Source organism: Apodemus sylvaticus, chromosome 1 (genome assembly GCF_947179515.1).
Source record: "Apodemus sylvaticus chromosome 1, mApoSyl1.1, whole genome shotgun sequence".
NCBI lineage: Eukaryota > Metazoa > Chordata > Mammalia > Rodentia > Muridae > Apodemus > Apodemus sylvaticus.
In genome coordinates, this window is record NC_067472.1 from 8,024,263 (window position 1) to 8,050,394 (window position 26,132).

General features: G+C 50.5%; 1 protein-coding gene across 1 annotated transcript in view; it reads right to left on the reverse strand.

Annotated features, from left to right (window-relative positions):
* Window positions 1-11,280, reverse strand: part of Mxi1 (MAX interactor 1, dimerization protein) — a 61,156-nt gene extending 49,876 nt beyond the window's left edge. Inside the window, exon 1 of the mRNA XM_052183762.1 lies at window positions 10,754-11,280. Within this exon, the coding sequence (XP_052039722.1) occupies window positions 10,754-11,027 (274 nt within the window). The 5' untranslated portion in view covers window positions 11,028-11,280. The remainder of the gene's footprint in view (window positions 1-10,753) is intronic.
* Window positions 11,281-26,132: the final 14,852 nt, after the last annotated feature.

Consider the following 26,132-nt stretch of genomic DNA (forward strand, 5'->3'; position numbering starts at 1 on the left):
GGGGGGGGGGGAGGCAAAGGTACCCGTCCCAGAGCACCATTATACTCTGAAAACCACTGATGGAAGGAATGGCGGGGAGTTTGGGTTTTGTCCTAAACGAGGCAGGAAACAAGACTTTAAACAAGCGAGTGGCGTGAACCCAGTTACATTTCACACCACTCCTGTTTCTAGAGCTCTACTCAGGACAGGAGGAGGTTAGCCCTGTGCCGCCCGACTGGAACCATCTGGGCCACGCTGCAACAACTGGGAGGGACCCCAAGCCCATCTCAGAAATCCACTCTGCCTTTGTCCTCTGCCTTCTCAGCGGAAGCCCTTGGCGCCAAGCACCGGCCAGCCCAGTTGCCCTACAAGCTGGGGCGTCCCAGAAAGTCTCGGAGCCTAACAGGGTGTGGATCCGCGGCCCCGAAGCCCGTAGCGCCACAGGTGCCCTACTGGTCGGGTGAGTTTCTCAGAGGGTGCTTGGCAAGGTGGCTCAAGCAAGCAAGCAAAACTACCCCAGACCATCAGCCTCCCGGGAATGGCTTTTGTGTCAGCGCTGGGAAAACCCTGGAAGCTTCTGGCCGCTCCTCTCCGCCCTAGGATGCACGGGGAGAAAAGGAAGTCCCTCCAGGGAGATATCTTCCTGGAGGCCTCAGCCTGGAACTCAAACACTCCAGACTCCATTTCTTGCCTCTTGTAAGTTGGAGCTCCCCGAGGCTTCTCGCGCACCCCCAACCTCCGCCCAGGAAGAACAACGGGTTAATTCCCAGGCCCCACTGCTGCTAGCGTTTGGCCTTGGGAAAGGGAGCCAGCCTTGCTAAGCTGAAGTTCTGGGCAGCTATAAAAATGAAGGTGATTACAGCACCTGCCTGTGGGACGTTTGTGAGGACTTAATACACAGCACTTAGCATTGCACAGCACATAGTAAATGCTCAGTAAAAGGGGGGCATTAGCATCATTCCTCTGGAGAACAGGAGGGAGCCTGCACTTGTCTCTTGGGAGGGAAACTGGGTATCAGACTCCCAGGAGACAGCCGAGAACTCTGCATTGGTTTCTATTTGGCTAATACTTGAATCAGAACATGCACCTGAACTAAAGAGCAGACGGGCTTCACTGTCGGGACATGCCGTTTTAGATATTTCTTGTTGCATGAAGCGAAATTTCAAGGCTGGTAAAATTTTTTTTTATATATATGATGAGGGAAAGTGTGCAAGGCACTCAGAGTTTAAGACACTAAGAGACATGGCAGGCTGCAGGAGGTAATTGGGCAGGGACGGGGCGGGAGCGTGGGGGAAGGGAGGGAGGGTATTCTGTAGCTCTTGGCCCCTCAGAGATAAAAACAAGGAGGAAGGACACCAGCTCCCTGTTCCACCCTTGGCTAGAAGTTACATAGCCTGGGCCTGCCCTCTACTTTAATACAATGGATTGCCTATTAGAACTGCAAACCATCTTTCATTCTTGTGTCCTTGTAGCAACGATAAATATACAAAGTAAAACATTTCAGCTACTTGATAGGCCAAATCTCTCCGTTTTGATTTAAGGTTGAATTCTCCTAATCACATCCTCCCTCGGGACAGCGTGGTTATCTTTGTAATTTTCTGTGCTTCGGTTCCTTAGGAGACATTGGGGCTGGGTGGCCAAGGGCATGCTGTCCGGGCAGTGGAAGGGCAGTGCCTGGTAAAAGGGCCATCCAGTGCAGAAGGCCCACCCGATTTGTTGATGTTAGAGGGGCAAACAGAAAAACCGCAAAGCATTTTAAAAGTTTGGTTGGGGGATAGGGGAGGGGACATAAGAAGAACTCCCCCCCCCACACACACACACATAACACACAGAAGGGTTTCTCTGTGTAGGATTGGCTGTCCTGAACTCACTCTGTAGACCAGGCTAGCCTAGAATTCAGAGATCAGTCTGCCTCTGTGCCCCCCTCCCCCCAGTGGTGGAATTAAAGGTCTACACCACTGTGTTTGGCTGGAACTCCTTTTGGAACCTCAGGATAAGTTTTTAATTCTGTCCATAGTGGGGAATAGAGTCAAAGACACAAATCCCAAGTCAGGTCCTGCACCCACCATTGGTTGGGATTCGCTTTGAGACAACTGACTTCCTGAGTAGAGGCTCAGTTGGTGAGCACTTACCTACCATGAGTTTGACTCTCCAGGACCATAACTGGATATGAAGTGCATGCCAACAATCCCAGTACAAGGTGTACCAGAAGTCCAGTATCACCTTCAGTCACAGAGTGAGTTTTATGGCTAGCCTGGGCTACATGAGCCCCTTTTTTTAAAGGGTAACTAAAACTTTTTAATCCTGACATTGAAATTGAGAACACATTCCGTGAAGGCAACAACCGCTAGAACCTAGCACCGTGCCAACCTTAGGGCAAATACAAACTCCGTGAATAACAGCTTAACAAATAAAACGGGCTAGTGCGCAGAACTGACTTAGGGAGAAATTCCTGGTCCACAATGTAACTCTGTCTTATTAAAGTAGTTGCCGCAGAAGCCCTGGAGAGGAATTTTTCTTTGGTCTAAAATATTTTGAAAGGGATCCTGTTTATGTGTTTCCTGGAGACTTGTTGCTTAAAGCAAGAGTCACCTGAACTTTCAAAATGTTTCACAAGTGAGGGGCCCAGCCCAGCATCCTGCCCAGATGAGGAAGCAGACAGAGTCTACAGCCCAGGACCCCAGTGGCAGGTGCCCATTGGTCTCAACAAGAGACATGAAAGCAGACACTGAAGGCTTTAAGACCTCTGGCCAGGCTGCTCGGAGAGACAATGGGGTCTGAGACAGTTGCTGCCAGTTTAGAAAAGACCCAGAGAGTAGGTCCTCCTCTACCCCCATCTGGGCTCTCCCTTCCCCTCTCTGTCTCTCTCCCTCTCCTCTCTTCTCTCCCTTCTCCAAACTCTGAGTCTAGAACCCCACCCAGTGAGTCTAGAACCCCACCCCGTGTCCTTGTTTAGGCTTACAATGGCTACCAGTGTCACTGGCTCCTGTCTCCTTCCCCGCCACCCCTCATCTGTTTGAGAAAATATTTTTCTTAGTACAGCAAAGTCAAATTAGCTTCATTTTGAAAGACTACAGAGAATGTTGCAATGACCTTTGCAATAAGCAGACACACCCTGGGCTCAGTAAACCAGGCTTGAGAACTGCTGAGTTTATGAGCACCTGACCTGTAAAACAAAGGCAGTGTGGGGCGCTATCTGTGACCCAGTCTTCTATCACATAGATGAGAATGAGGCACAGAAAGGCCTTGTTCTTCCTCTGCTGTGTCACGGTGGGCAAGCCACTGTCCCTCTCTGGGCCTCTGCCTCACTGCTCTGAGGTAAGGATGCTCTGTGGCTTCTGGCGTGCCCTGTGGCCAAGGCACTGCTTTACCATCTCCTGTAAACTCCAAACTGAAAACGGAGGGCAAAAAAGAACAGGGTTCCTGAGCGCGCTGAAAACCGCTTGCCTCGTTCTGCAGAAAGTCTCGTTTCTTACCCAGTTGTCTCGTTTTGCTTCTTTTTCCCCCTCTTCTCTTCCTTGAAGAAAAAGAAACTGAAAAGCCACAAAACCACAACTCACCTCCCCAAAACGGGTCACTTGAAAGCCAGGGCCGTGTGGGGCTAGGTGTGCCAGGCCTGACATGCTGGTGGTATCTAAGTGAAGACCAGGGCAAGCATGTGTGTCTCCTCCAGAAACCCAGTTTAAATCAATATTTATCCAACTGTATTTATAGAAAGTGGAGGTAGGAGTAGGGGGTGGGGCGGGGAGACAGGGGGATCTAAAACTGTACAAGCCACAAGGACGGATGCAAATCGTAATCTTGTGGCCAATTCCCTTCTTCAGGACCTGGCCTTTTTTTTTTTTTTTTTTTTTTTTTTGGCAAAAGACTAAGCATTTGATGAACCTGCTGCTGACCTCAGTACCATAGCGACAGTCCCAAGTCCTCTAATATGCTCATAGGACAGACTTGGGATAAGGCAACAGGAGGGGGTCCTCAGTGTTTCCTAGGAGCCCTGAACTTGAGTTAAGGCCAGGATAGTTGAATAACTAAGAACGGGATGGGGGTGGGGTGGGAGAACCAACCCTCTCTGGTTGGCAACTCTGACTTAAGTCCCACTTTTCAACACAAGGTGTGTACAGGAAGACTTTAAAAAATCAACAGGGTGTTCCAAATACCAGCCCTGTTTCATGTTGCCAGGTGACCTTAAGCAAGTCATTTCAAACCTGCCTGGACTTCATTCCTTAGCTGTAAAATGAGTACACGTGTATACGGTGAATGTATCCGGGCTCTGGAGCTGGGGGCCCAGGGGCAAACAGCTCTACCACCCACTAGCCACGTGATCTTTGAGGATGCTACCCAGCATTCCTGCGCCTCAATTCCCCAACCCTACTGCAAAGTAGAGGTAATAAAATCACATGTGCTATAGGGTGGTTGTGGACTGGAAAAAAAAAAATCACTCCTGCCTGGTCCTCACGCTAACGCTTGTTAGGTGAGCCTTGGGAGGGTGCTGGAGTCAGGTCACGTGTGAGCACCTGCTGCCTTGTAGTTGATGGAGCCTCCTTCCCTGAACCTCCTTCGTCACAACAGCTCAATTCAACTTCCTTAACTTCCTAAAGTCTCGCCTTCAGCCCTGGGTGTCCTTCACAGGGTCCCAGTACCCGGTACCGGAAGCTCTGGCTTTCTGAAACCCAAAATGATATATTCTCATCTACTTCTGGCATCTACCACATTTTAAAACTGCACCAAATCCAAAAACACAGCTTAAAACTGTGCATAAAATGGGGGGCATGATTTAGCAGTGATCTTGACAATCTTTTCTAAAAATGACCCCCCTACCTCCCCATCCCACTGTGACTCACCCCACAGAGCATGCAGGGAAAAGAGGCGATCATAGACACTCCCAGGGCTTATTATGAATCGATGGGTTCATCCAAAGATGCCTCCTGTGTAGAGCTGTTACCTGTCTGAACATTAATGCCCCCATTTCAGCACACAAGTCACTCTAGTGCCTTCTTTCTAAGCAAGGACTTACTCATTCTTCAGATCACAGCGGTTGGCGACGGTGAGGAGGTTCAGCTGGCCAGGCAGCCTGACCCATTATCTACTTTGCAGGTCCTGGACTTGCTGACCCCAAACACTCAGAACCCAGTACTTCCAGCTTCGGGCATGTCTATGATCCCCAAACCCGATCATGTGCCATACCCAGGAAATGGCAAAGGCAGCCCACTAAGAAATCTATAGCAAGTCCTGCTGCCCAGTGAATAACCACGAAAACACAGTAGGTGATCTGGCCCTGTAAGGCCCTAATAACTGGGCTGGGATGAAGGCTCAGCTAGGAAAACTTCTGCCACTCAAACAGGAAGTCCTCGATTTGGGTCTCCAGCACCCCTGTACAAGCCAGGTGTGGGGGCCATCAGTGAGTCCAGTGCCAGTGACAGGGCTGAGACAGGCAAATCCCAGGAGTCCACTGGCCAGCCATTGTAGCCAGTGACTGAGCCCAAATTCATTAAGAGACTGTCCCAAAAAATACCTCTGTCCTCTACAGGGCACACACGAGAGAAGCTCGCACACACACCCAACACACAACTGAACGTCTGTATCTACCACACTCTTACACACGCAAGATGTTATTCTCCCTGCAAAGACAAAGCTAACACATGGGAAACAAGTGGAAGCTTGTGAGCGCTCTGGAGAATTTTTTTTAAAACAATTATGTATACATGTGAGTGTCTGTGTGTGAGTCTGTGCGTGTCTGTGTGTGAGTGTGTGTCTATGTGTGTATCTGTGTATGGTGTCTGTGTGAGTGTCTGTGTATGTGTCTGTGAGTATGAGAGTGTCTGTGTATATATGTCTGTGAGTGTATAAGTGTGTGCCTGTGTGTGTGTCTATGTGTGTGAGAGTATCTGTGTGTGTGAATGTCTGTGTGTGTATAAGTGTGTGCTTGTATCAAATGCATATAGGTGCCCAACGAGGTCAAAAGAGGTATTGTATCCCCAGGTCCAGAGGCAGGACTCAGCTCCTCTGCAAGAGTAGCACGCTCCTTGACTGCTGAGCCATCTCTGCAGACCCATGAGTACCATTTAGTGAGCATGCCGGTGATTCCGTCGCTCTGTGATGACATAAGGGAGGTGGTCTCATTATGTTCACACAATGCAGCCTCAGAGAGGCTGAGTAACTTGTGGGCAAACAGCAGTAGGCACTTGGACCTCTGATCCTCTGACTGCCCAGCATCTCCCTCTCTCAACTGACCTGACACTCAGTGAGCTGGCCCAGCCCACAGGCTTCAAGGAGGAGGCGGGGACCAGCCTGTTGCACGAAGGACAGGTTAGACGCAGAGACACTGCGGAGTAGGAGCCGAGGGCAGCCTCCACTGAGTCAAGCACAGGGGCATGACTGTGAAGCCTGAGAGCTGGTGGACCTGCTGGACTGGAGTTGAGGTTTCATGGCCAGGCAGAGGAGATGAAGTCAGAAGGCAGGGTGGGGCCAGATGACAGCACACAGCTGCATCTTCCATCTCTGGCTTCCTCCACCAACAGGAAGAAGCTGCTTCTGGCCTACCCATTCCCCTAGGAACACACCCTACCTCAAATCCAGGCAGTCTACTCCAGAAAGTAAACTGTGGTTTCTATTCCCACCTCTTCACTCTCCCTGTCTGATGCCGCCTCCAAAGACCTGCCCCAAACGCTGGGAGTCGTCTTTCCCTCCAGGCCTGGGCTACCACCTTAACTTTTTCCACTTCCGGGGGGCTTACTTGCTTTTAGGATTTATATGTGCATGTCCTGTGTACGTCTGTGGAAAGGCCCATGGAGGCCGGAGGTTTGGGGCCTCCTGGGAGCTTGAGTTACAGGTGGCTGTGAGACGCCCAACATGGGTTTTGAGATCGCGACTCAGGTCTTCAGCAAGAGCAGTGTGCACTCTTAACTGCGGAGGCATGCATATAGGTGATGATGTCACAGGCTGTTTACGAGTCCGTGGTAACAGGGCCACACTGCCTACAGTAAATATTGTAAATATTTCTGGAAACTTTTGAGATTCATAGATTCATACTGACATTTCAGGAGACTGTACCTGTATTACCTAGGGAATTCCTTCCCTTGCATGTAGTACAGGGTCAACACTGAGTAACGATTTGAACTCCTCCCTCAAGAAAAATCACCCCATCTAATGGAAATAATTCATCACTGCGGCCAAAACTTGGTGAACACTCCCAGTACGGAAACCTCAAAGAGGCAATAAAAAGTAGTTCTGGCTACAGTGGAAAATAAGCCAAGCTCCGGCCAAGTTGAGTATTTTGCAAACACTGAAAACCAAACGTGTGAGCGCGTGATCAGACGCTACCGGCGCATCTCAACAAGAGCTCAGCGAACCCGAAATGGAGTCGAAAGGGCAGGCACTTGTCTGAGAGAAGAGAGCCCCTTTAAGAAAAGACTGGACCAGCTGGCTGCACTACAGCGCCTAGTGATTTCCTGGCTCACGTCCTGGCTCCGCCCCCCAGCCACCAGCCTCAGCAACGCGTGACGTTAGAGAGGCGGAAGCTGCCGATTGGCTGGACGATGCAGCTAGGTCAAGTCCAGTCGGAGGAAAGAAGTTTGTCTCCATGTGGAAACCATGTGTCTAGCGCTGGGAGGGGGAGGAGGAGGAGGCGGAGAAACTGAGATCAAGTGATTACAGGGGAACTCGCTGAAATGAAGGCGGGGAGGTTGTGCACCTGAATCAGCCAGCCATACCCTTTGCAGTAGTGACCTAAAAAGAAAATAAAAATAAAAAAGACTCGCACGACAACAACAACAACAACAACAACAACAACAACAGCAACAACAAAACCCTGGACACCCACCCCCATCATAAAAACTACAAAGCATAGGTGGGGAGGGTTTTTACTTCCTCCAAAAAGCCTGGGGCAGGGAAATGCTGGAATCCTATCGGAACGCCCAGTCTACCCCCCACCCCCATCCAACAACTGAATGATGTAAGCGTTTCGGAAAGCAGAGCTCTGGAGCAAAACAAGCCCCGCGCGCGCGGAGCGACCCGCAGTGCCCGAGCCCGGCGCACGCACGACCCGCCCCCCGACTCGCGTTATTGCTGTGCACACGCGGACCGCCGTGACGCGCGGGCATTGTGTGCAGCGAGCAGAAAACAACGGCGAGCGCCGGCTGCGCGGAGAAGCGCCCCCAATAAAGCGAGACAGATGTAGGGCCCGGCGTTTGCCGTACTGGGGGGGGGGGACCCAGTCCGCGCGGGGGAGGAGGAGCGTGGGGCGAATAAAGTGCCCAGAGCGAGCCGCTTCGCTTAGCAAGAGTGGCTAATCTGGGGGTCCGACGGGTGGTCTCCTCGAGTTTGCGGGAGGGTCACCCTCGCCTGCGTGAGCTGTCGCGGAGGGAGCGAGGGCCTGGAGCCGAGTCGCTGCAGCGAGCCAGGCACGGCGCAGCGCCCCACGCTCTCGGGGAAATCTGGGGGCTGTTGGCATCACGTCATTTCGAGCCAAACAGCAGCGGCGAAAAGACGCGAGAGTGCTAAAAATACTCCCGCGGGGAGCCGGTCGGAGGAGGGGGGCTGCGGGCCAAGGGGCTGATTACGCACATGAAGTTGACTTTGACTGGGGTGCAGAGGCTCTCGAGCCCCTCTCCGTGGCCCGCCGGCTTGCAGAGCGGACACCCGAGGAGAGGGTCTCAGAGGAAGCCCCTTAACTGCACCGGCCTCTGGAGCCTTGGCTCGGCCACCACGGGCCCGCCCCGCGCGGGGCAGCCCAGCCGGGCGCGCCCGGCTCTCTGCTTACGTGACTAGTGGCCACGCCGGAGCCCCGACACGGGGTAAACAAGGAGGTGGAGGCGGCCAGGGCGCGGGGGGGTGGGGTGGGTAGGTCTCCGATTGTCTGCGGGTATGAAGTGTGTGTATGGGGGGGGGGGGTGGAACACGAGAGGCTGGGGAATCTCTGGCTACCTCCTTAATATTCCTCGTTGCGGGGGGTTGGGGGATGAGGTCCGCTGAACATTTCCAAGGTGCCCTCTTTGGGTGCACCCCCCCCCCCCGTCGGAGTCGGCGCCACGGGACAGACTCCAGAGACAGGGGATCCGGGAGGGGGACGACTAAAGAAATCGCGCCCCTCCCCCTGCAACAAAAGCAAACACACCAAACAAAACCACCTCTTCACCCAGCTCCCTACTAGCCTGGGCTTTTCAGAAACTATTCTCCAGACGAATGCACCCCCCCCTACACACACCCGGGTGAATAATCGCTCAGCGACTCGGCTACACAGCCTGACTGCGATGTGCCTCTGGCAAGCCAGGCAGGCACTCGGAGCAAAGAGGCGACAAGAGAAAGAAAAGATCACACCACAGACCTCCCGACAGAAATCCTTGTTTTGGTCTTACCCTGTCCCCACAATTGCGCTGGCGATACTCGGTTACTTTAACCCTAAAGGCCCGGGTGTATTTGGGGAAGGTGTTTTTGTGTTTTGAGGACTGTGTGTGTGTGTGTGTGTGTTGGGGGGGTCTTGCAAGATCTGACACGTCGCAATCAGGTCTCTCACTCATTGATCTCCTACTTGTTCTGACAGATTACACATCTCGTTTTTTCTCTTCTGTGTGCGTCTTTCTCCCCCTCGGCCGGTCTTCCTTCCCACAGCTATTATTCTGATGGTGCTGGAGACGCAGCACACGCTTGCCCCGGTTAGGGTGCTGAGTCTCGAATGCCTGGCGAGAGCTGGGGGCTCCAACGGGCAGGGACAAAAATGAAACAAATACAGAGAGGAAGCCCGGGCCCGGGTGGGGTTCCTAGCATCGGTCTCCAACTGGAGGGGGGTTGCGCGGGGGGGGGGGGGGACGGAACCCAGTAAGACGTTTGCCTCGCTCGCCCTGTGCGGCTCAGAAAATAAAGAACACGCACACAACAGCCCACACCTTCTTCCCCAACTATTGTTTCTGCGAAATCCTAAAGTTTGCTTTTTAGCCACATCTCCCTCGCCAAGTCCCCCCCCCCCGCCCCCACCAGCGCGCGCAGGACCGCAGGTCTGGGGACGGCTGCTGGCGCTGCCTGGCTCCTCTGGCCTGTTTCTTTGAGGGGACCAGAGGCCGTGGCATCCCAGAGCCAAGGAGGCACAGGGGAACTGTGTCTGTGGACACGACGGCCTGAGCCCAGTCCTGCTGTGGGAAGGGAGGACAAACGAAGTAGGCAGGAAGAGCCAGTCGGAGACCACGGCGTGGAGAGCTGTTCGGTGGCGGTGGTTGTTATTGTTGTAATGTGTCTGTGTTTTCTTTCTGGAAGCCCTGAGCTCTGCTTACGGTTTCCAACTTTCAGCTTCTAATCCCCACCCAACCTTGGAACAAGCGACAAAAAGAAAAAAAACAAACCCCCAAAACAAAAACCAAACCAAAACACTTGTCTGCCGGAGACGGCTCCGGAAAGAAAAAGAAGGGGGAAAAAAAAAAGGGAAGAAAGGCGATCTCGGAGAGACGAGCCCGCAGCCTCTCAGCCCAGTTGTCAGCAAACAACAACACTGCCCCACTCCTCGGCCAGGCCGTCCTCCGGGCCTGCTGGAGACCGACAGACCAAGGCACCGACAGGCTCCCTCTCCCCTTCGCTGTCTTTGTTACATCTTTAGCAGCTTTGTGCGTGCGTGCGTGTCCTTTCTCCGGTGTCATCGGCTTTACTGCTGAGGGTAAGCGTGTGTGTGTGTGTGTGTGTGTGTTGCGGGGGGGGGGGGGGTGCGAGCCGAGCAAGCGACAGGGGTCGCACAAGGGGGTGAGAAAGAAAGAGCTGGGCGCAGGCGAGCAGCCGGGGTCCCCAAACTTACTTTTGTTTTCTTTCTCGATCTGCTCCAGGTAGCTGGCTGCCTCGAGCAGAATCTGCACGTTCTGCAAAAAAGTGTTGATGTGCTTCTCCATCGAGTTCTCGCTGGTGTTGAAAATGTCCGAGAAGGGGCACCGGGGCTTGGCCCCCGCCGGCTCCTCGGGCTGCGCCGGGGGCTGGGGCGCGGCCGCGGCCGGAGGCATGGCCGGGGGCGCGACGGGGACCGGCCCCGAGCCCTCGCAGCGCGCCTCCTTGCGCGGCCGCCCGCGTTTGCCCATGGAGGAGGCACGGGGGTCCGCCGAGCTGCTCCTGGTCCGGGGCTGCGCAGCCGGCCGAGCTGCAGGCCCCCTGGGAGATCCGGCCTGCTGGAGTCACCGAGGCACCGGGACAAGGAGCCGGCCTGACTTCCCGAGCCTTGCTGCGTGCGGTTGTGAGTGTGAGTGTGTGTCGCTCTCGCTGTGTGGGTCTGTGTGTATGGGAGATTGAATGAACCTACAGGACAGACGGAGGCGCTGTGGCGCCTGGGTCCTAGTGCGAGCCTGTCGCCATCTGACCGGTCAAAATAAATGGTGGCGGCTAGAGAGGCAGGGCCCGCCCCCTGCCTATCCCAGCACCTTTCCCCGCCTCTCCGCAAATCCTAGCTGCATAGACAGCACTGTGCTTTAATACAAACAAACAAAAAAAATTAACTCGGATATCTCTAGGTGGACCTGGATAAAAACAATTTTTCTTTACAGAAAAATAATTCAGCACAATGCCTGGCACATAGTAGGTCCCCAATAAATGATAGCTGCTAGGCTTTTTTTTTTTAAAAAATAAATAAAAGCCAAATTCAAGGCCTGAGCCAAATATTAAGACCTTATTTCAAAATCAAACAATAAAAGCCCAATTCTGACAGGAAGAATCGAAACATCACATATAACTAGAAACTCCTCCCAACACAAACATTTTACACATGAACATTTTCGCGTGCGCGCACGCGCTCACACACACACACACACACACACACACACACGGCACACACACCTGTGTGTACCTTCACACAGGCAGAGGAAGTCTCCAGGCAACAGTGTCCGGGTTACAGATTTACCCACTCCATTGCTACCCTTCAAATGCAAAGTTATTTTCCAGGAAGGGGGAGGAGACGCGAGCTTCTCCACACTCTCTGTCCAGCTGTGCAAAGCTCACAGCAGGGTGTCTCTACAACTGCCTCCCCCATTTCGTGACAGAGTGCCCCCTGGATAGAAGTGGCAGTCTAGGAACCTCCTCTTCCCTTCTTCCAGCCGGACAGTCCCCACTCCCACTCCCCACTCCCACACCACCGCGGGCCTTTATGCCTACTCCCTCAACACAGTTTCACTGCTGCCGTGGGAGCCACCGGAGTGTGGGAGACACCTGGATAGCTGAGATTATGGTAAAGGAGGCTTAGAGTGCTCGACCCACTACAAGCAGACTGAACAAGTCAAATCCTCTAACCCTCCCTGGCCAGAATGTCCACATCCCTGAAGCCTCTGAGAAGATGCTTGGGTGAGCTATACCTACAACAACTTGGAACATATTAAGAATTTTTGTTTTGTTTTCTTCCTGAAGATCAAAGCTTTGTGCCTGCTGGGCAAGCGTTTTCACACGGGGCTACTCGGGCAACCCCTTTGTGAGATCTTTTTCAGTTGGAACCCAGGTCCCTTTTGCTGTAACTTGACTCTAAGTCACAATGAATGAGGTAAATGAGACTTTTCTGCTCCTCACTGGAAAACAGTTCTGAAATGAATCTACCCAGATTTTCACCTCATAGGGACCTGGACTTGTTCTTCAGGGGAGTCACTTAAACGGGGAGTGCTGCCCCCTGGAGTTGTGCCGTGTCCTTACCATCCCAGAGACACTTCCCTATGCATTTGTCACAAAGACTGAAAATGGAAACTTTGTTAATAAAAAAAAATATTTTCTTTGCAAAATGCTCTTTAACATTTACAGTGGCATGTGTATACACCTCCCCCCACATAGAGCCTGTAAGAAAAATATTATAAACTAGGCTGTGAATATAACACGGTGATAGAACAACTTACCTGCCCAGCATGCACAAAGCCCTGGGTTCATCCCAGGGACACATGCACACGTTTAAAAATAAATAGGAGAAGAGGCAGCGCAGAGGTTACGAACCCTGGGTGCTCCTTCACAGCACCCAGCTCCAATCCCCAGCTCACAACCGTCTGTAACTGGAGTTCCAGGGGACCAGACACCCCCTTCTGACCTCTGCAGGCACCAGGCACACGTGTACAGACAGACATGCGTGTAGGTAAAACACCCAAAAACAAAAGTTCATAAATGAATTAGAAATATAGGCCAGGGGCTAGAGAGACAGCCCGCAGCTAAGAGCACGTGCTGATCTTGCAGAGGGCCCAAGTTCAGCTTAGCATCTGCATCAGACCACTAGTTCACAAGTGCACATAACTCCAGTTCCCACGGGCCCAACACTGCCTCCGTCAGCACCGGCACACATATCGTACACATATATACATTCACATATACATTCATGTACACATTCACATATACATAAAGTGAGATAAATCTTTTAAGATGTATGCTCTGGTGAAATGGTTCGGCAGGTAAAGGCACTTGCGACCAAGCCCAATGAGGTCACCAATCCTTGGAATCCACACCATGGAAGGAAAGAAACCTTTCACACAAGCTGCCTCATCTCCACAGTCGTGTCATGGCACAAGTATGCATGTGTTGCCAGGTGGTGGTGGCACAGGGCGTTAGTCCCAGCACTTGGGAGGAAGAGGCAACAGATCTCTGGGTTCGAGGCCAGCCTGGTCTACAGAGTGAGTTCCAGGACAGTTAGGGCTACACAGAGAGACCCTGTCTTTAAATGACAAAACCAAACCAACACCAACACACACACACACACTAAGCATGTGTGTGTCTATATCACAAATGTGTGTGTGTACTGCACATACACACACTTGGGGGGGGGGAGACTTAAATATGAACTGGAACTGTTAAATATAACAGGAACAAAAATAAAATAAATGCATTTGCATTTTGGATCAGAACGGAGCAATTGTCCACTTATTCTTTGCTTGCTTTTTCACCTGATGACAGACTTTGCACGGCTCATCTCCCCACTCTTTGCCAGAGTAAAGCGAGGACCTTCTGAACCCCGTGAGCTAAAGGCTCCTCTTCCATTTCCTCCTTGTTTCTCTAAGAACCCCCTGGCTCTGAACTGGTTCCTGTTTAATATCTACAAACATCTAAGGAGGAAAGCCTTGTGTAGGCACAATTTCCAACAAGCTTTTTTTTTCTCAATGCCATTTTGCAAAAACTGATACTTTTTGAAACAGCTCTGGTCTCCTGTGCCCCAAATGGGAGGGAACTGTGAGACAGAGCCAGCTAGTAGCTAACCCAGAGTTTCTCTTTAATTCTTTAATGATGGAACGGGTCGCATACACACAGTACTGCAAACCACATGTGTGTGTGTGTGTGTGTGTGTACACACCCGCTGAGACAGACACACCCCACCCATGAGCACTGAACTAGGGAAAGGGTGTTTTGTAATTATTTATTTATCCCCGTTCCATCTCTCAGAGGTCTGCGAGCTTCAGGGAACCCACTGGGACTCTTCAAGCTGGGCCAGGGATCAGACCAAAGCCAAAATAAACGATGGCTTTAAGAAAATCTACCATAAAGTGCAGATTCGCAGTATTCCCACAGTCGGCCGCGGCCCCCACCATCACTCCCATGGAAAACACCACTGCTGGTGCCAAATCAAGCCCCCCCCCGCCCCCACCCCCGTGGAAGGGGCATTGTTTTTTGTTATTATGTGAGTTCTCAGCATCAGACAATGGCACCACAAGAGACACAGTGGAGGCAGGAGAAGTGCCTTTTTGTTTCACGGAATCTTTTTGCGATTGTGCCCCCAGCGTCTTGCATGAAGTCTAGCTGCATATATTCATTTTGGTAGCATGTTTGTGAACAATGAATGTGCCAGGCTAAAGCCTCAAGTCCCTTCCTTATTTTTTTTCAGAGCCTATCAAGTGTTAAATCATATTAGCATCGCCTTGCTCTCCCTCTCGCTCTCGCTCTCGCTCTCTCTCTCCCCTCCCCCTTTCACCCCCCAATTAACAGATTCTCTAATAAAGTTTGGCCCCTGCAGAAAGAGTGGTACTTCAGGGGTTATACCACAGGACAGGCATCCAGGATGCGGGGTTACAAGCTCAGCTCCATTCCTGATTAGCCTTGCTTCCCAGGAGGAAGCATTCAAGCCCTTTGGAACCCCTCCTCTCTCTCGGGCTTTGATTCCAGAAGTAAACAGGCCTCTTTGGAAACTTGCTGAGAATATCTGCAGAGAACAGGTAGGGGACATGGAAGCAGCCATCCTGATAGGAAGGTGTGCGAACTGGGGAAGGAAAGCAGAACCTTCTAATGAGGCCAACTAGGACCCTCTGGTTGGCCGCAGGGGTGGGGTGGGGGTGGGGTGTGGGGGGTGGAGGGTGTGGGGGCGCGAGGGGGCTGCTCAGCCTGGGTCTTGCTTTCCCAACAGCCTGTTTGTTGGGCTTATTTATTTGTTTGGTGGTGTGTTTCCATCAACCTCATTTACATATTAAAGTGAGATTGTTCTCTATTTTTCCCTCTTCCCCTAGACAGTCTACGCTCTTACTTCAAAGGAGCTGTTTTGCCTGTAATTATGCCTTCATGTACACAGAGCCCGGTTAATTACTGAGAAGGTGCTGGAAGGACTGCCCGGAGACTCTCCACCTCACATTGCCGCGCGGATGCTCCGCCTCTGTCGTGGACCACTTGGGCTTTTTTGGACTCTTGAACCCCGTTCTTCCTCCCTCATCATTGTCCTCTCTTCCTTCCCTGACTTGCTGCCGAAGGCTGCCACTCCCCCTCTGGCTTTTCCTTGTATGTTGATAGAATGTCTCCAGTCCCCTCCCTGCTCTTTGCCCTGTGGTCTTTGTACTCAGGCTTCTGTCCAGTTGTGTCACCTGTGTCCCTCGTTGCCGTTGACGATGAATCACCTGGCAGGGAGCTGAGCCATCGCCTCCTCTCTCGCAGTCTTCATCTCGCCTGCGACTGTCAAGAGGACTTCATGGAACAGAGGGTTAGGGACTGGAATGCATAGGCAGGACAGGAAGGGGACTATGTGAGTCCCTGCATCCTCTACTGCTCTAGAAGGGCTGACGGACCACGCCTGTGACATACTCCCGAATCTCACAGCACACCACACGTGCACTCAGCTATGGGCAGAGACCTGGGCAGAGGGTAATTTGCTTTTGCCCTACAAGAAAGCTCACTTGGTGTCACCTGCCCCTACGATGGGTGTCATGTCTGCTCTCCTTTTTCTCCTTGCCTCAGCCAAGTTCTGAGGGCCTTCTACCCAATGTCCAGTGCTTACAGGGTTCACCAGAATCCTATGAGCTCGTCAAAGGGCAAGAAAGGTACGTCTATCCTCTGGCCCTGCGGCCCCTGACCTTAAGTACAGAACATGATCCACCTCAAGCAGGGCCTTGCTTGGTCCTGGTGCTCCTAGGAATGGATGTGCTCTCCTGCCTGGCCAGAACGGCTTTGCTGCTCCAATGTGGCGAGAAGAGGCATTGGCAGTCTGCGCCACTCACACTGAAGTTTAAATACGTAAACGCTGCCTTTGTGGAGAAGCCAGACGGACGAGGTCCCCTTACCAAAAGGCACAGACTCTCTGCTGTCCTGTCTCTGCAGTTGTATAGCAGATCTGGGGACAAGATGGGATTCCTCTAGTAAGATGCCCTGATGGCGAAGGTCGGTTTTTTCCTAATTACCAGGCAATCAAGACATGGCCTAGGGCAAATTGGGGACCACATTGAGCCTTTCCCATATCTCCACATTCTAGGTGTCTCCCAAGTTATTTAATACTTATATTTTGAGGGGAGGCATTGAGGCAGAGTCTCAGTTTCCCTGGCTGTCTTTGAACTTACTATGAACACCATGCTGGCTTCGAACTCACAGATTCTCACCTCTATCTCCTGAGTGCTGGGATTAAAGGGATATACCTGGCTATTAACATTTCATATTTTAAAGATTTTATTCAGGACTGGAGTTAATACTCCCGGAACCCACATACCATGCTGGGTGGGTATGGTGGCCCACCTGGATTCTAGCCGGAAAGGCAAACCAGCTAGAGATACTGTCCATAATAACAGGTGCTCTGTTAGGCCCCAGCACCCATAAAGATGCCAGCTATGGTGGTACGCACTTGTAGTCCCAGTGGTAGGGAGGTGCAGATCTGAGTGATCTTGTCTAATCTAACTGGTCAAGTCAAAGAGAGATCTGTTTCAAAGGACATAGATGGCCTTTCTGAAGGTGACACTCAGGGTTGTCTTCTGGACTGTCCATGCACAGGCACATGTATGCATACATGCTCCTACCTGCACACGCATGGACAGGCACAGACATACATATAAAAATGATTTCTCTAAGAGATTCTAGGTTTTTGCAGTGATGGAATTAGCTTGAACATGATTCTTTCTAGAGGTCTTTGCAATTAAAGAGGGGCCTGTGCAGAAAATAACAAATGCCTATACTAACAAAGACTGAATGATCAATGTAGGTATCTGGAAGTGGAAGCAGGTAGAATGGGGCTCTCTTTTTCCTAGTCATCAGCTATGTGACCTTGCACAAGTCATTCAACCTTTCAGAGTCTTTCTGTCTTCGTCTATGAAACGGACAGAGCCATGTTTGCCTTGTGTACTGGCTAGTTTCTTGTGTCAACTTGACATAGGCTGGAGTTATCACAGAGAAAGGAGTTTCAGTTGGGGAAGTGCCTCCATGAGATCCAACTGTGGGGCATTTTCTCAATTAGTGATCAAGGGGGGAGGGCCCCTTGTGGGTGGTACCATCTCTGGGCTGGTATTCTTGGGTTCTATAAGAGAGCAGGCTGAGCAAACCAGGGGAAGCAAGCCAGTAAGAAACATCCCTCCATGGCCTCTGCATCAGCTCCTGCTTCCTGACCAGCTTGAGTTCCAGTCTTGACTTCCTTTAGTGATGAACTGCAACTTGAAAGTGTAAGCTCAATAAACCCTTTCCTCCCCAACTTGCTTCTTGATGTTTGTGCAAGAATAGAAACCCTGACTAAGACACCTTGTGAAAAGGGAGAACTAGGAAGAGTGGAACCTGACACCTTAGCGCACACGCCGGGGTGGTATCAGGTTGAGTGAGAGTCCTGGACAGCTCAGGAAAAATAAACCAAAGTGGTGGGAGCAAGAGTTAGAGCCCAGGGTCCGAGCCGGCTCTTCCAGGGTCTGAGCTGGGTCTTCCAGGGTCCAGGCTGGCTTTTCCAGGGCACCCCATGTGGTTGTGGACAGTGTTGCCCCCTGGGGTGTCTCTGTCCTTACTTGAGGTGCAGGGCTTCCTTAGACAACTTCACACACCACTCCCCACATTCCCCATGTTCGTTAATTACAGCCTGGAATGTCACTGCCCACCAAGTTTTGAAAGAGAGAAGAACAGGGTGGCCACACAGAGCTGGCAAAGTTCTGGACAGAAGCACAGAAGCTGGCATCTTAGCCCCGATCTACCTTAGCTCTGGAAAAGCCTGTTCCTCATCTATTTTCATTTTGTTTTCTCAGGGACCTGAACCTAGAGTGAGTGGCATGCGTGCTAAGTAAATGCTCTCTCCCACGGATGTATCCTCAACCCTCTTTTACTCTATTATTTCAAGAGAGGCTCTGTGAGCTACCAAGGCTGGCCTCAGACACTGCACTCCAGGACCTGTGACCTGTGAGCCTCCGGTCAGAGCATCCGGAAGAGCTGCGATATAGGCCCTCCCCTCTGCTTCTTGAAAGACTACGGTGGGAGAAGTCTTCGATACACTGCTGCTCAAGGCCTGGGCCATGAGCCACGGGGGCTGCAGATTGGAAAATCGGCCTCTCACACTGGAACCTGCTGTGGAGAGTCCCGAACAAACTGTTTACAGGGTGTGTGTGTGTGTGTGTGTCTTTGTGTTGGAGATGGGGTCTTAGTCTGTAATCTAGACTGGCCTGGTCTGGCCTCAAATTTGTTATAATCCTCCTGCCTCAGCTTCCCAAGTGCTGGGATTGCAGGCATAAGCCATCACCCTCCCCCTGTAAGAAGCCATAGTGGCCTCCTCCTCACCCTCTTCCTCTTCTTCCTCGATCTTATCTCTTTTCCCTCCTCCCTCTTCCTTTTCTCCCCCTCTCTCCCCATCTCCTGGTTTTTTTTTCTTAAGGCCCCAAAATTGTGCACACTGTTCTCAGAGCACAGTGCTCATGGGTAACAAAGCTACTGAGCTCAGAAGTCAGACTGTTTACCTAGGATGACAGGTTCATCAGCGTGCACTCTGCATACACACTAATTCGTGCCACCAGAAGACACTGAGTCTTCCCTGGGCCACACCCATTTTAGGGAAAGAGGACACAACATCGAGCAAATGGACAGACCTCCTGCCCCTACAGGACTCATCTCTTAGCCTCGCACAGGGACTATACACATGACACACGCAGGTGTGTGAAGACAGGTCTCTTGTCTCCTGTGTCCCTCTGACAGCTGAAAAGAAAACCCCAAGTCAGATGTAGAGTTGGATTCACATGACCTGCTGCTGTGTTCTCCCAGATATTGTAGGAATAAACGAGAATGAGGAAGGGTTTCTCCGTGTTTCCCCTTCCGGCCTTCTTACTTTGGCTGACCATTTGCATGCTTCCATGCTAGTCAGGCAGATTTCATTATACCTTCCATCTGCCTCAGCGTTACAAAGACATAATGCATGACAGGGCTGAAAAGGTAAACATAGCTTTTTGGGTTTTTTGTTTGTTTTTCCTGTGCTGGTGACTGAACTCAGGGCCTCACATGCTCTGAACAAATGCCCCAGTACTGAGCCACACCCTGGGCCTCAGAACAGTTAAATTAAGAAAAATCGTGCACAAAGGCCCAAGCATCTCACAGGTACGTGTGCCTTGCCAACAAGTCACGTCAAAACAACTGTCAGAAATTATAACCTACCTGCAAAAGTCAGGAGCATAATCAGAGTTATTCCTGTATAACTACACTCTGAAAACAGCCATCCCAGACAGGCAGGCACATGGCAATAACAAACATTATGCTGGCATACAGAGGCAGGAGTCTGCTCCACACTTGGGACATTTATTTTCATGATTATTACAGATGAACTGGGTAGAAAGTTCCAAAGGTAGAGAGGCTAGGATTGACAATCTTCTCGATTTCTGGGGTCTCTCTTCATCATCCTGCAAGAACTAAGATGTTTAAACAGTACACCTTACACTAAAATAACATTGAATGGATGTATGCAAAATGTCTCCTTGTATTGTGAGTTTTAGCCTTACATCCTTTGTATATGAACACCTTTAAGTGCAGAATAAAGAAATAGGTTTTCACCATGTAGCACAGACTGGCATCAAATTCTTTCTTTTTTCTTTTTTTTTTTTAAGATTTGTTCATTTATTATATGTAAGTACACTGTAGCTGTCTTCAGACACCCCAGAAGAGGGCATCAGATCTCATTACCAATGGTTGTGAGCCACCATGTGGTTGTTGGGATTTGAACTCAGGACCTTTGGAAGAGCAGTCAACGCTCTTAACTGCTGAGCCATCTCTCCAGTCTCAGCATCGAATTCTTTTTTTTTTTTTTTTTTTCCGAGACAGGGTTTCTCTGTATAGCCCTGGCTGTCCTGGAACTCTGTAGACCAGGCTGGCCTCGAAACTCAGAAATCTGCCTGCCTCTGCCTCCCAGAGTGCTGGGATTACAGGCGTGTGCCACCACCGCCTGGCCCAGCATCGAATTCTCAGTTCTCCTCTCTTCCCAGCACTAATTCCCAGGATTATAGGTCTATACCACCACTCTGAATCCGTATGTTTTAAGGGCGCTGTAATTCAAGCTGGCGGTGTCGTTGGCAGCATACATGAAGCCTGGGGCTCGAGAAGGAGATAGCTGTGCTTGTAAAAGCTGAGATCCATGCAATGTTTAAAGGATTCCAGCCCCTCCTCCACAAGGAGCATCACTCTTTTGTTTGTTTGTTTGTTTATTGTTGTTGTTTGCTTGTTTTTTTGAGACAGGGTTTCTCTGTGTAGCTTGGGCTGTCCTGGAACTCACTCTGTAGACCAGGCTGGCTTCAAACTCAGAAATCTGCCTGCCTCTGCCTCCCAAGTGCTGGGATTAAAGGCATGCACCACCACCGCCTGGCGAGAGCCAGACTTTGTATGCCAGGTTAGCAGACCCTGAAGCTTCTTGGGATCCTGTCTCTACTTTTCTCCTTACTTACAGAAGAGCGCCCCTTCACCTAGCTTTCCATGAGCTCTGGGTATCTGAACTCAGGTCTTTGTGCTTGGATGGTGAGTTCTTTGTCCACTGAAGCATCTGCACATCCCCAAAACCTTTCTCGACCCTGATACATCAAATGTGATTCCATCTATGAACTGCTTACCTCAGGGCTCTCCGTCGTCGAGGCATTCAGGAAGTGCTTGCTATCGTTTCTGTGCCCAACTTTCCTGGAAGCCCCTTTACAAATGGAGGTTAAGGTTGTTGCTCCCTATGGGTGTGGCCATGGCCTATCGCCTCAGAGAGAGCCCCTCTGCAGAACACAAGACAGGAGTTTAGGGTCTACCTTTAGGGCTCTAAGGAGAAAACAAGTCGATGGGGCCACATCTGTTAAATCGGGGCTTCTCACAGAATAAAGCAAAGGGCCCAGCAGCTCGAGGTGTGAGCTGGTCGGTAACCGGTTATGGCTTAACTAGGTCATTGTGCTGCTCCGGGTCAGGCCAGATGAGCAACTCCATTCACAAATCTGGGAGCCACTCACCTGTGGAAATTCTGGCCTCGACTCCACAGCCGCCCCTGGAAAAGCAAGCTGCATTTTCCACCTGTTCCCAGGCTTCTGAGATGGAACAGCAGGGCTCGCACAGGGTGGAGCTCTTTGAGAATTGTGGGTTTCCTGCTTCTCTTCAGATATATGTGAACATCTGTCTTGCTAAGTGGTGTGTACCACACACCATCTTCAGGTTTCGTTTTCTCTCCAGAGAAAGGAGGCTAAGTTTCCATAGTCATCCTGCTGTTTGTCCCAATTTATTTAACGATCTATGACCCGAGGCCCACCAATACTGACCATTGTCAAATGCCCCGGTACAAATGGAACTGAGATATGAAAGGGCTATTTGAAAGTGTCATTCAAAAGCTGAAGCCCCTCCCCCATCACCCTGGCACCCTGGACGCACCTGTTCCTTTTCTGTTAGTAATCCTCTCCTAATCCTTTTTCAAATTTCACCTGCCATTGAGAGCCCACTGCTGTTGTCATTTTTTGAAGGACAAACCTGTTTTTCTAGTGATAATTGCGTTGGCCATCTGTCTCCACCAACCCTCCCCCCCCAACCCCAACCCTCCCCCAAATCCCCAAAGGGCAGAGGGGATAGTGCAGTAAAAGACCATATTTTGTCTGGTTGCAACAGGAACCATTTCACTCATGTTTGTTCAATATGAGTATGAAACTTAGGACAAACTAGGAACCAATGGGAAAGTCCTCGGTGGGTTTCCAGTGCCCTGCCCCCTACCCCAACACCAGAACAGAGTTCAGAACAGGAGAAACACCTGCCTCCCACCTCTGATGAAGAGAGTTATTTGATTAGGATGCTTTCCAATGGAGGGTCACTGCTGCTTAACAAGGGTCACTAACACTCTTCCTGGGATATTCTGAGGAAAAGCCTGTCTCCGTCAGTACGAGAGACAAAACCAGCTCTCTTTGAAGCTGTACAGGAAAACCGTGAGAACCCTGGCTCTAAGGAAACCCTTCCTTGATTGACAATACCCAGAGGTTTGTTTCTGATTCAACTTCGATAAGAGAAACCCAACAGGAATTTAACTTGTATCTCTACAAGGTCAAACCTAGATGAAGAGGGGGTTGTAGATAACTAATTTGGGGTACAGTGTCAGCCACTGCTGAGAGGTTTGGCATGGGTGACAGAGGCCCCCTGCAGCTGGTCACGCCAGAACTTTGCAGGCAACCATTGTGAGTGGAAAGCTGTCTTCTCCTCTGAACGATCAATTAATACCATCTCGTGGGGTTAATTTTACTGTGATTACAGACTTACCCAGAAAGAGTCCTCAAACTATTTAGACCTCTGGAAAGACTGACTCAAAATATCTCCTGGAGATATTCTCTTAGCAAGAGACTTCTAGAACTTAGAGGCATCAGTGAGTTGGCCTAAAAACTGGCATTAATGGCACTCTAGTGTGAGTGTGCTTTGCTTAAAAGGTAAACAAAAACAGAGGAAAAAACTATTTGAGGGATGTAAGATAAACACCTGTTCTTTCAGCCTTGCATATCACCTGTAAAAACATGCATAAGACTTCTCAGAAAGGACAGGAAAACTGCAGCCTGGTCAGGGAGCTGTACTTTGGTTTCACTTTCTGGATCCTAGTCATGGATGTAAAGAAGTTAGCCTGCCAGACACACCGGGAATTATAGACCAAAATAAGCCAAATGAGCTGGGCGGGCATGGCCTACCAAGACAGAAAGCTCTGAGGCAACAGCCACTTTCCTGCAGCCTGTGGTCCAGTCCCTTCGCCACACAAACCGCTAACTCCTACCAACACCTGTACTAGAAGCATGTCAGAGAAGACAGAATACGGAGCCAGGCCCATCAAGCGTGGTCTGGGGAGATGGCTCAGTGGGTAAAACACTCGCTGTTCCCAGAGCCCACGCAGAGGGATGAGATGCGAGGCCAGAGGACACCAGGAATCTTTAGAGGCAGCTAAGCTGGTGCACATGGCGAAAAACAAGACAAGAGACCCTGTCTGAAAGTAGGGTAAAAGGCAAGAACCAATATCTGAAGTAGTCATGGGAACGTCACATGCACTCCTGCTTTACTCATGGACACGAATACACACATGCTCTCGCACTCGCACACAAAGGAGACTGGTGACACAAGACATATTTCTCTTCCTTCCTTCCTTCCTTCCTTCCTTCTCTTCTTTCTTTTCTTTCTTTCTTTCTTTCTTTCTTTCTTTCTTTCTTTCTTTCTTTCTTTCTTTCTTTCTTTCTTTCTTTCTTTCTTCCTTCCTTCCTTCCTTTCTTCCTTCCTTCCTTCCTTTCTCTTTCTTTTCTTTCTTTCTTTCCCCCCTCTCTTTTCTTCGAGATAGTCCCAGAACTCCCTCTGCAGACCAGGCTGGCCTCCAATTTAGAGATCCACCTGCCTCTGCCTGTTGAGTACTGGGATTTATAGGTGTGTGCTACCATGGGCCCGCAAGATGGGGCATTTCAAGCCTGGGTAACAAACGCCTTTCCAAGCAGCTAGCAGAGGGTACAGTGCTTTCTCTCCTACACAGGGAGGGTTTTCTGCAACACCTTCTTGTCCACCAAGGGGGTTTTCTCCCACACTGGGAAGTTGTCTCCCACACAGGGGGATTCTCTTTTGCAGTCTAACAGAGTATCTTCTCCAGATGTCAATGGAGGCCGGCAAGGGAACCTGAACTCTTTGCTTTGCAGAAACAAAGCATTTCCTTCCCACTTCTTGCAATCAGAAAAAAACTATTTGAAATGGCAGTTTTAAATAAGACCTAAGACTTTAGAATATAATAGGCAGGTGCCCAAGTATCAGTATAAAAAAATCATTTGATCCAAGAACAGGAAGATCTTGACCCAAGGGGATGGGAGACCACAGATGTAGAGAGGGATGGAGGCCTAGAGAAGATGTTGGCCAAATAATCAAAATTTCAGTTAGAAAGGAGGAGTTTGAGAGCTCTGTTGTACAATACAGGAATTATAGTTAATGACAATGTAGTGTATACTTGGGAATCGCTAAGATTAGAGCCCGTGTCCTTGCCGCAGAAGTTATTTCACTTTGTCATTGAGCAGAACATACGTGTCCATGGTACATCCAACTTTTATCTGTCAGTTTTAAAAACAGATGTCAATCCCCAGACAAAAGGAAATAGCCATAAGAAAAGGTGTGTCATTGTCGGAATCACATGAAAAAAAAATAGTCTCAGTAAAGAAGTAGGAAACACAGAGGGCCAAATGGAAGTTTTTGAAATGGAAGGCACAATAACCAACAGAGAAAATTCTGTGGATGGGCCGACATGCACTATGGGGTGGGGTGGGGGTGGGACTACCCAAAGATGGGATGGGGTGGATGGGTCCGAGAGAGGACCGGTGGGCCGAGAATAGAAACAGTTGAAATTACCTAAACTGAACTATGGGGGAAAATGACTGAAAAACTGTTATCAGAGTTTCACAAGCACAAGGATAGAGAGGGGTGGGGCTAGAGAGGGGTGGGGCTAGAGATGGGTGGGGCTAGAAAGGGTGGGGCTAGAGATGGGTGGGGCTAGAGAGGGTGGGGCTAGAGAGGGGTGGGGTTTCAAAACTACCTGAAGAAACAAAGACAGGAGCTGAGCAGTGGCCCGATGAGTGCCTGCTTGCTTTACAAGCACACATAAGGACCAGCATAAAACCCCGGCTGTGGTACCAGGGAGTCAGAAACAGAAGCATCCTTGGGGCTTGCCAGCACGCAAGTCTTGCCAAATCGGTAAGTTCCAGGTTCGCTGAGAGGCCTCGTCTCGAAAAGTAAGGTCGATGGGGGGTGGAAAGATGGCCCAGTGGTTAGGAACACTTCCTGCTCTTGCAGAGGTCCTGAGTTCAGTTCCTAGTCCTCCCATCAGGTGGCTCACAAGTGCCTGTAACTTCAGCTCCAGAGGAGCCAAACACCTTCTTTAGGGCCCTGTGTGTCCCTGCCCTGATGTGCGCACACTCTCACACAGACACACTTAATTCACAGAATAAAATAAACCTGAAGAAGAAGGGGCGAACGAGGCAGCGGCTTCTGCTGAATGATCTCTGCTCTGCTTTGGATGTAGAATGTCCCCCACAGGCTCACGGGTTTACATACTGGGTCCCCAGCTGGCGTGCTGTCTGTCTTAGGGAGCGGTGCAAGTTTTGGAAGACGAGGCAGTGGTTGGAAGTACATCTCCTTGGGGTAGGTCTCGCGGTTTATAGACTGGACTAGCCTCATCCTCTGCTTCCCGGGCAGCTGAGATGCATGCAAGCAGCCACCACAAGCTTCTACCAAGACCGCAGTGCCCCACCATTCCTTCGCTGCCATCGCTGAGGTCTGCCGCTCGAAACATCTGCCTAAATAGACCTTTCTTCTTCTTTTAAGTTCCTTTTTTAAAATATATATCTGAGGAATCCTCTGGGTATATGCCCAGGAGTGGTATAGCAGGATCTTTCGGAAGTGTCATGCCCAGTTTTCTGAGGAACCGCCAGACTGCTTTCCAGAGTGGTTGTACCAATTTGCAACCCCACCAGCAGTGGAGGAGTGTTCCTCTTTCTCCACATCCTCACCAACACCTGCTGTCTCCTGAGTTTTTAATCTTAGCCATTCTG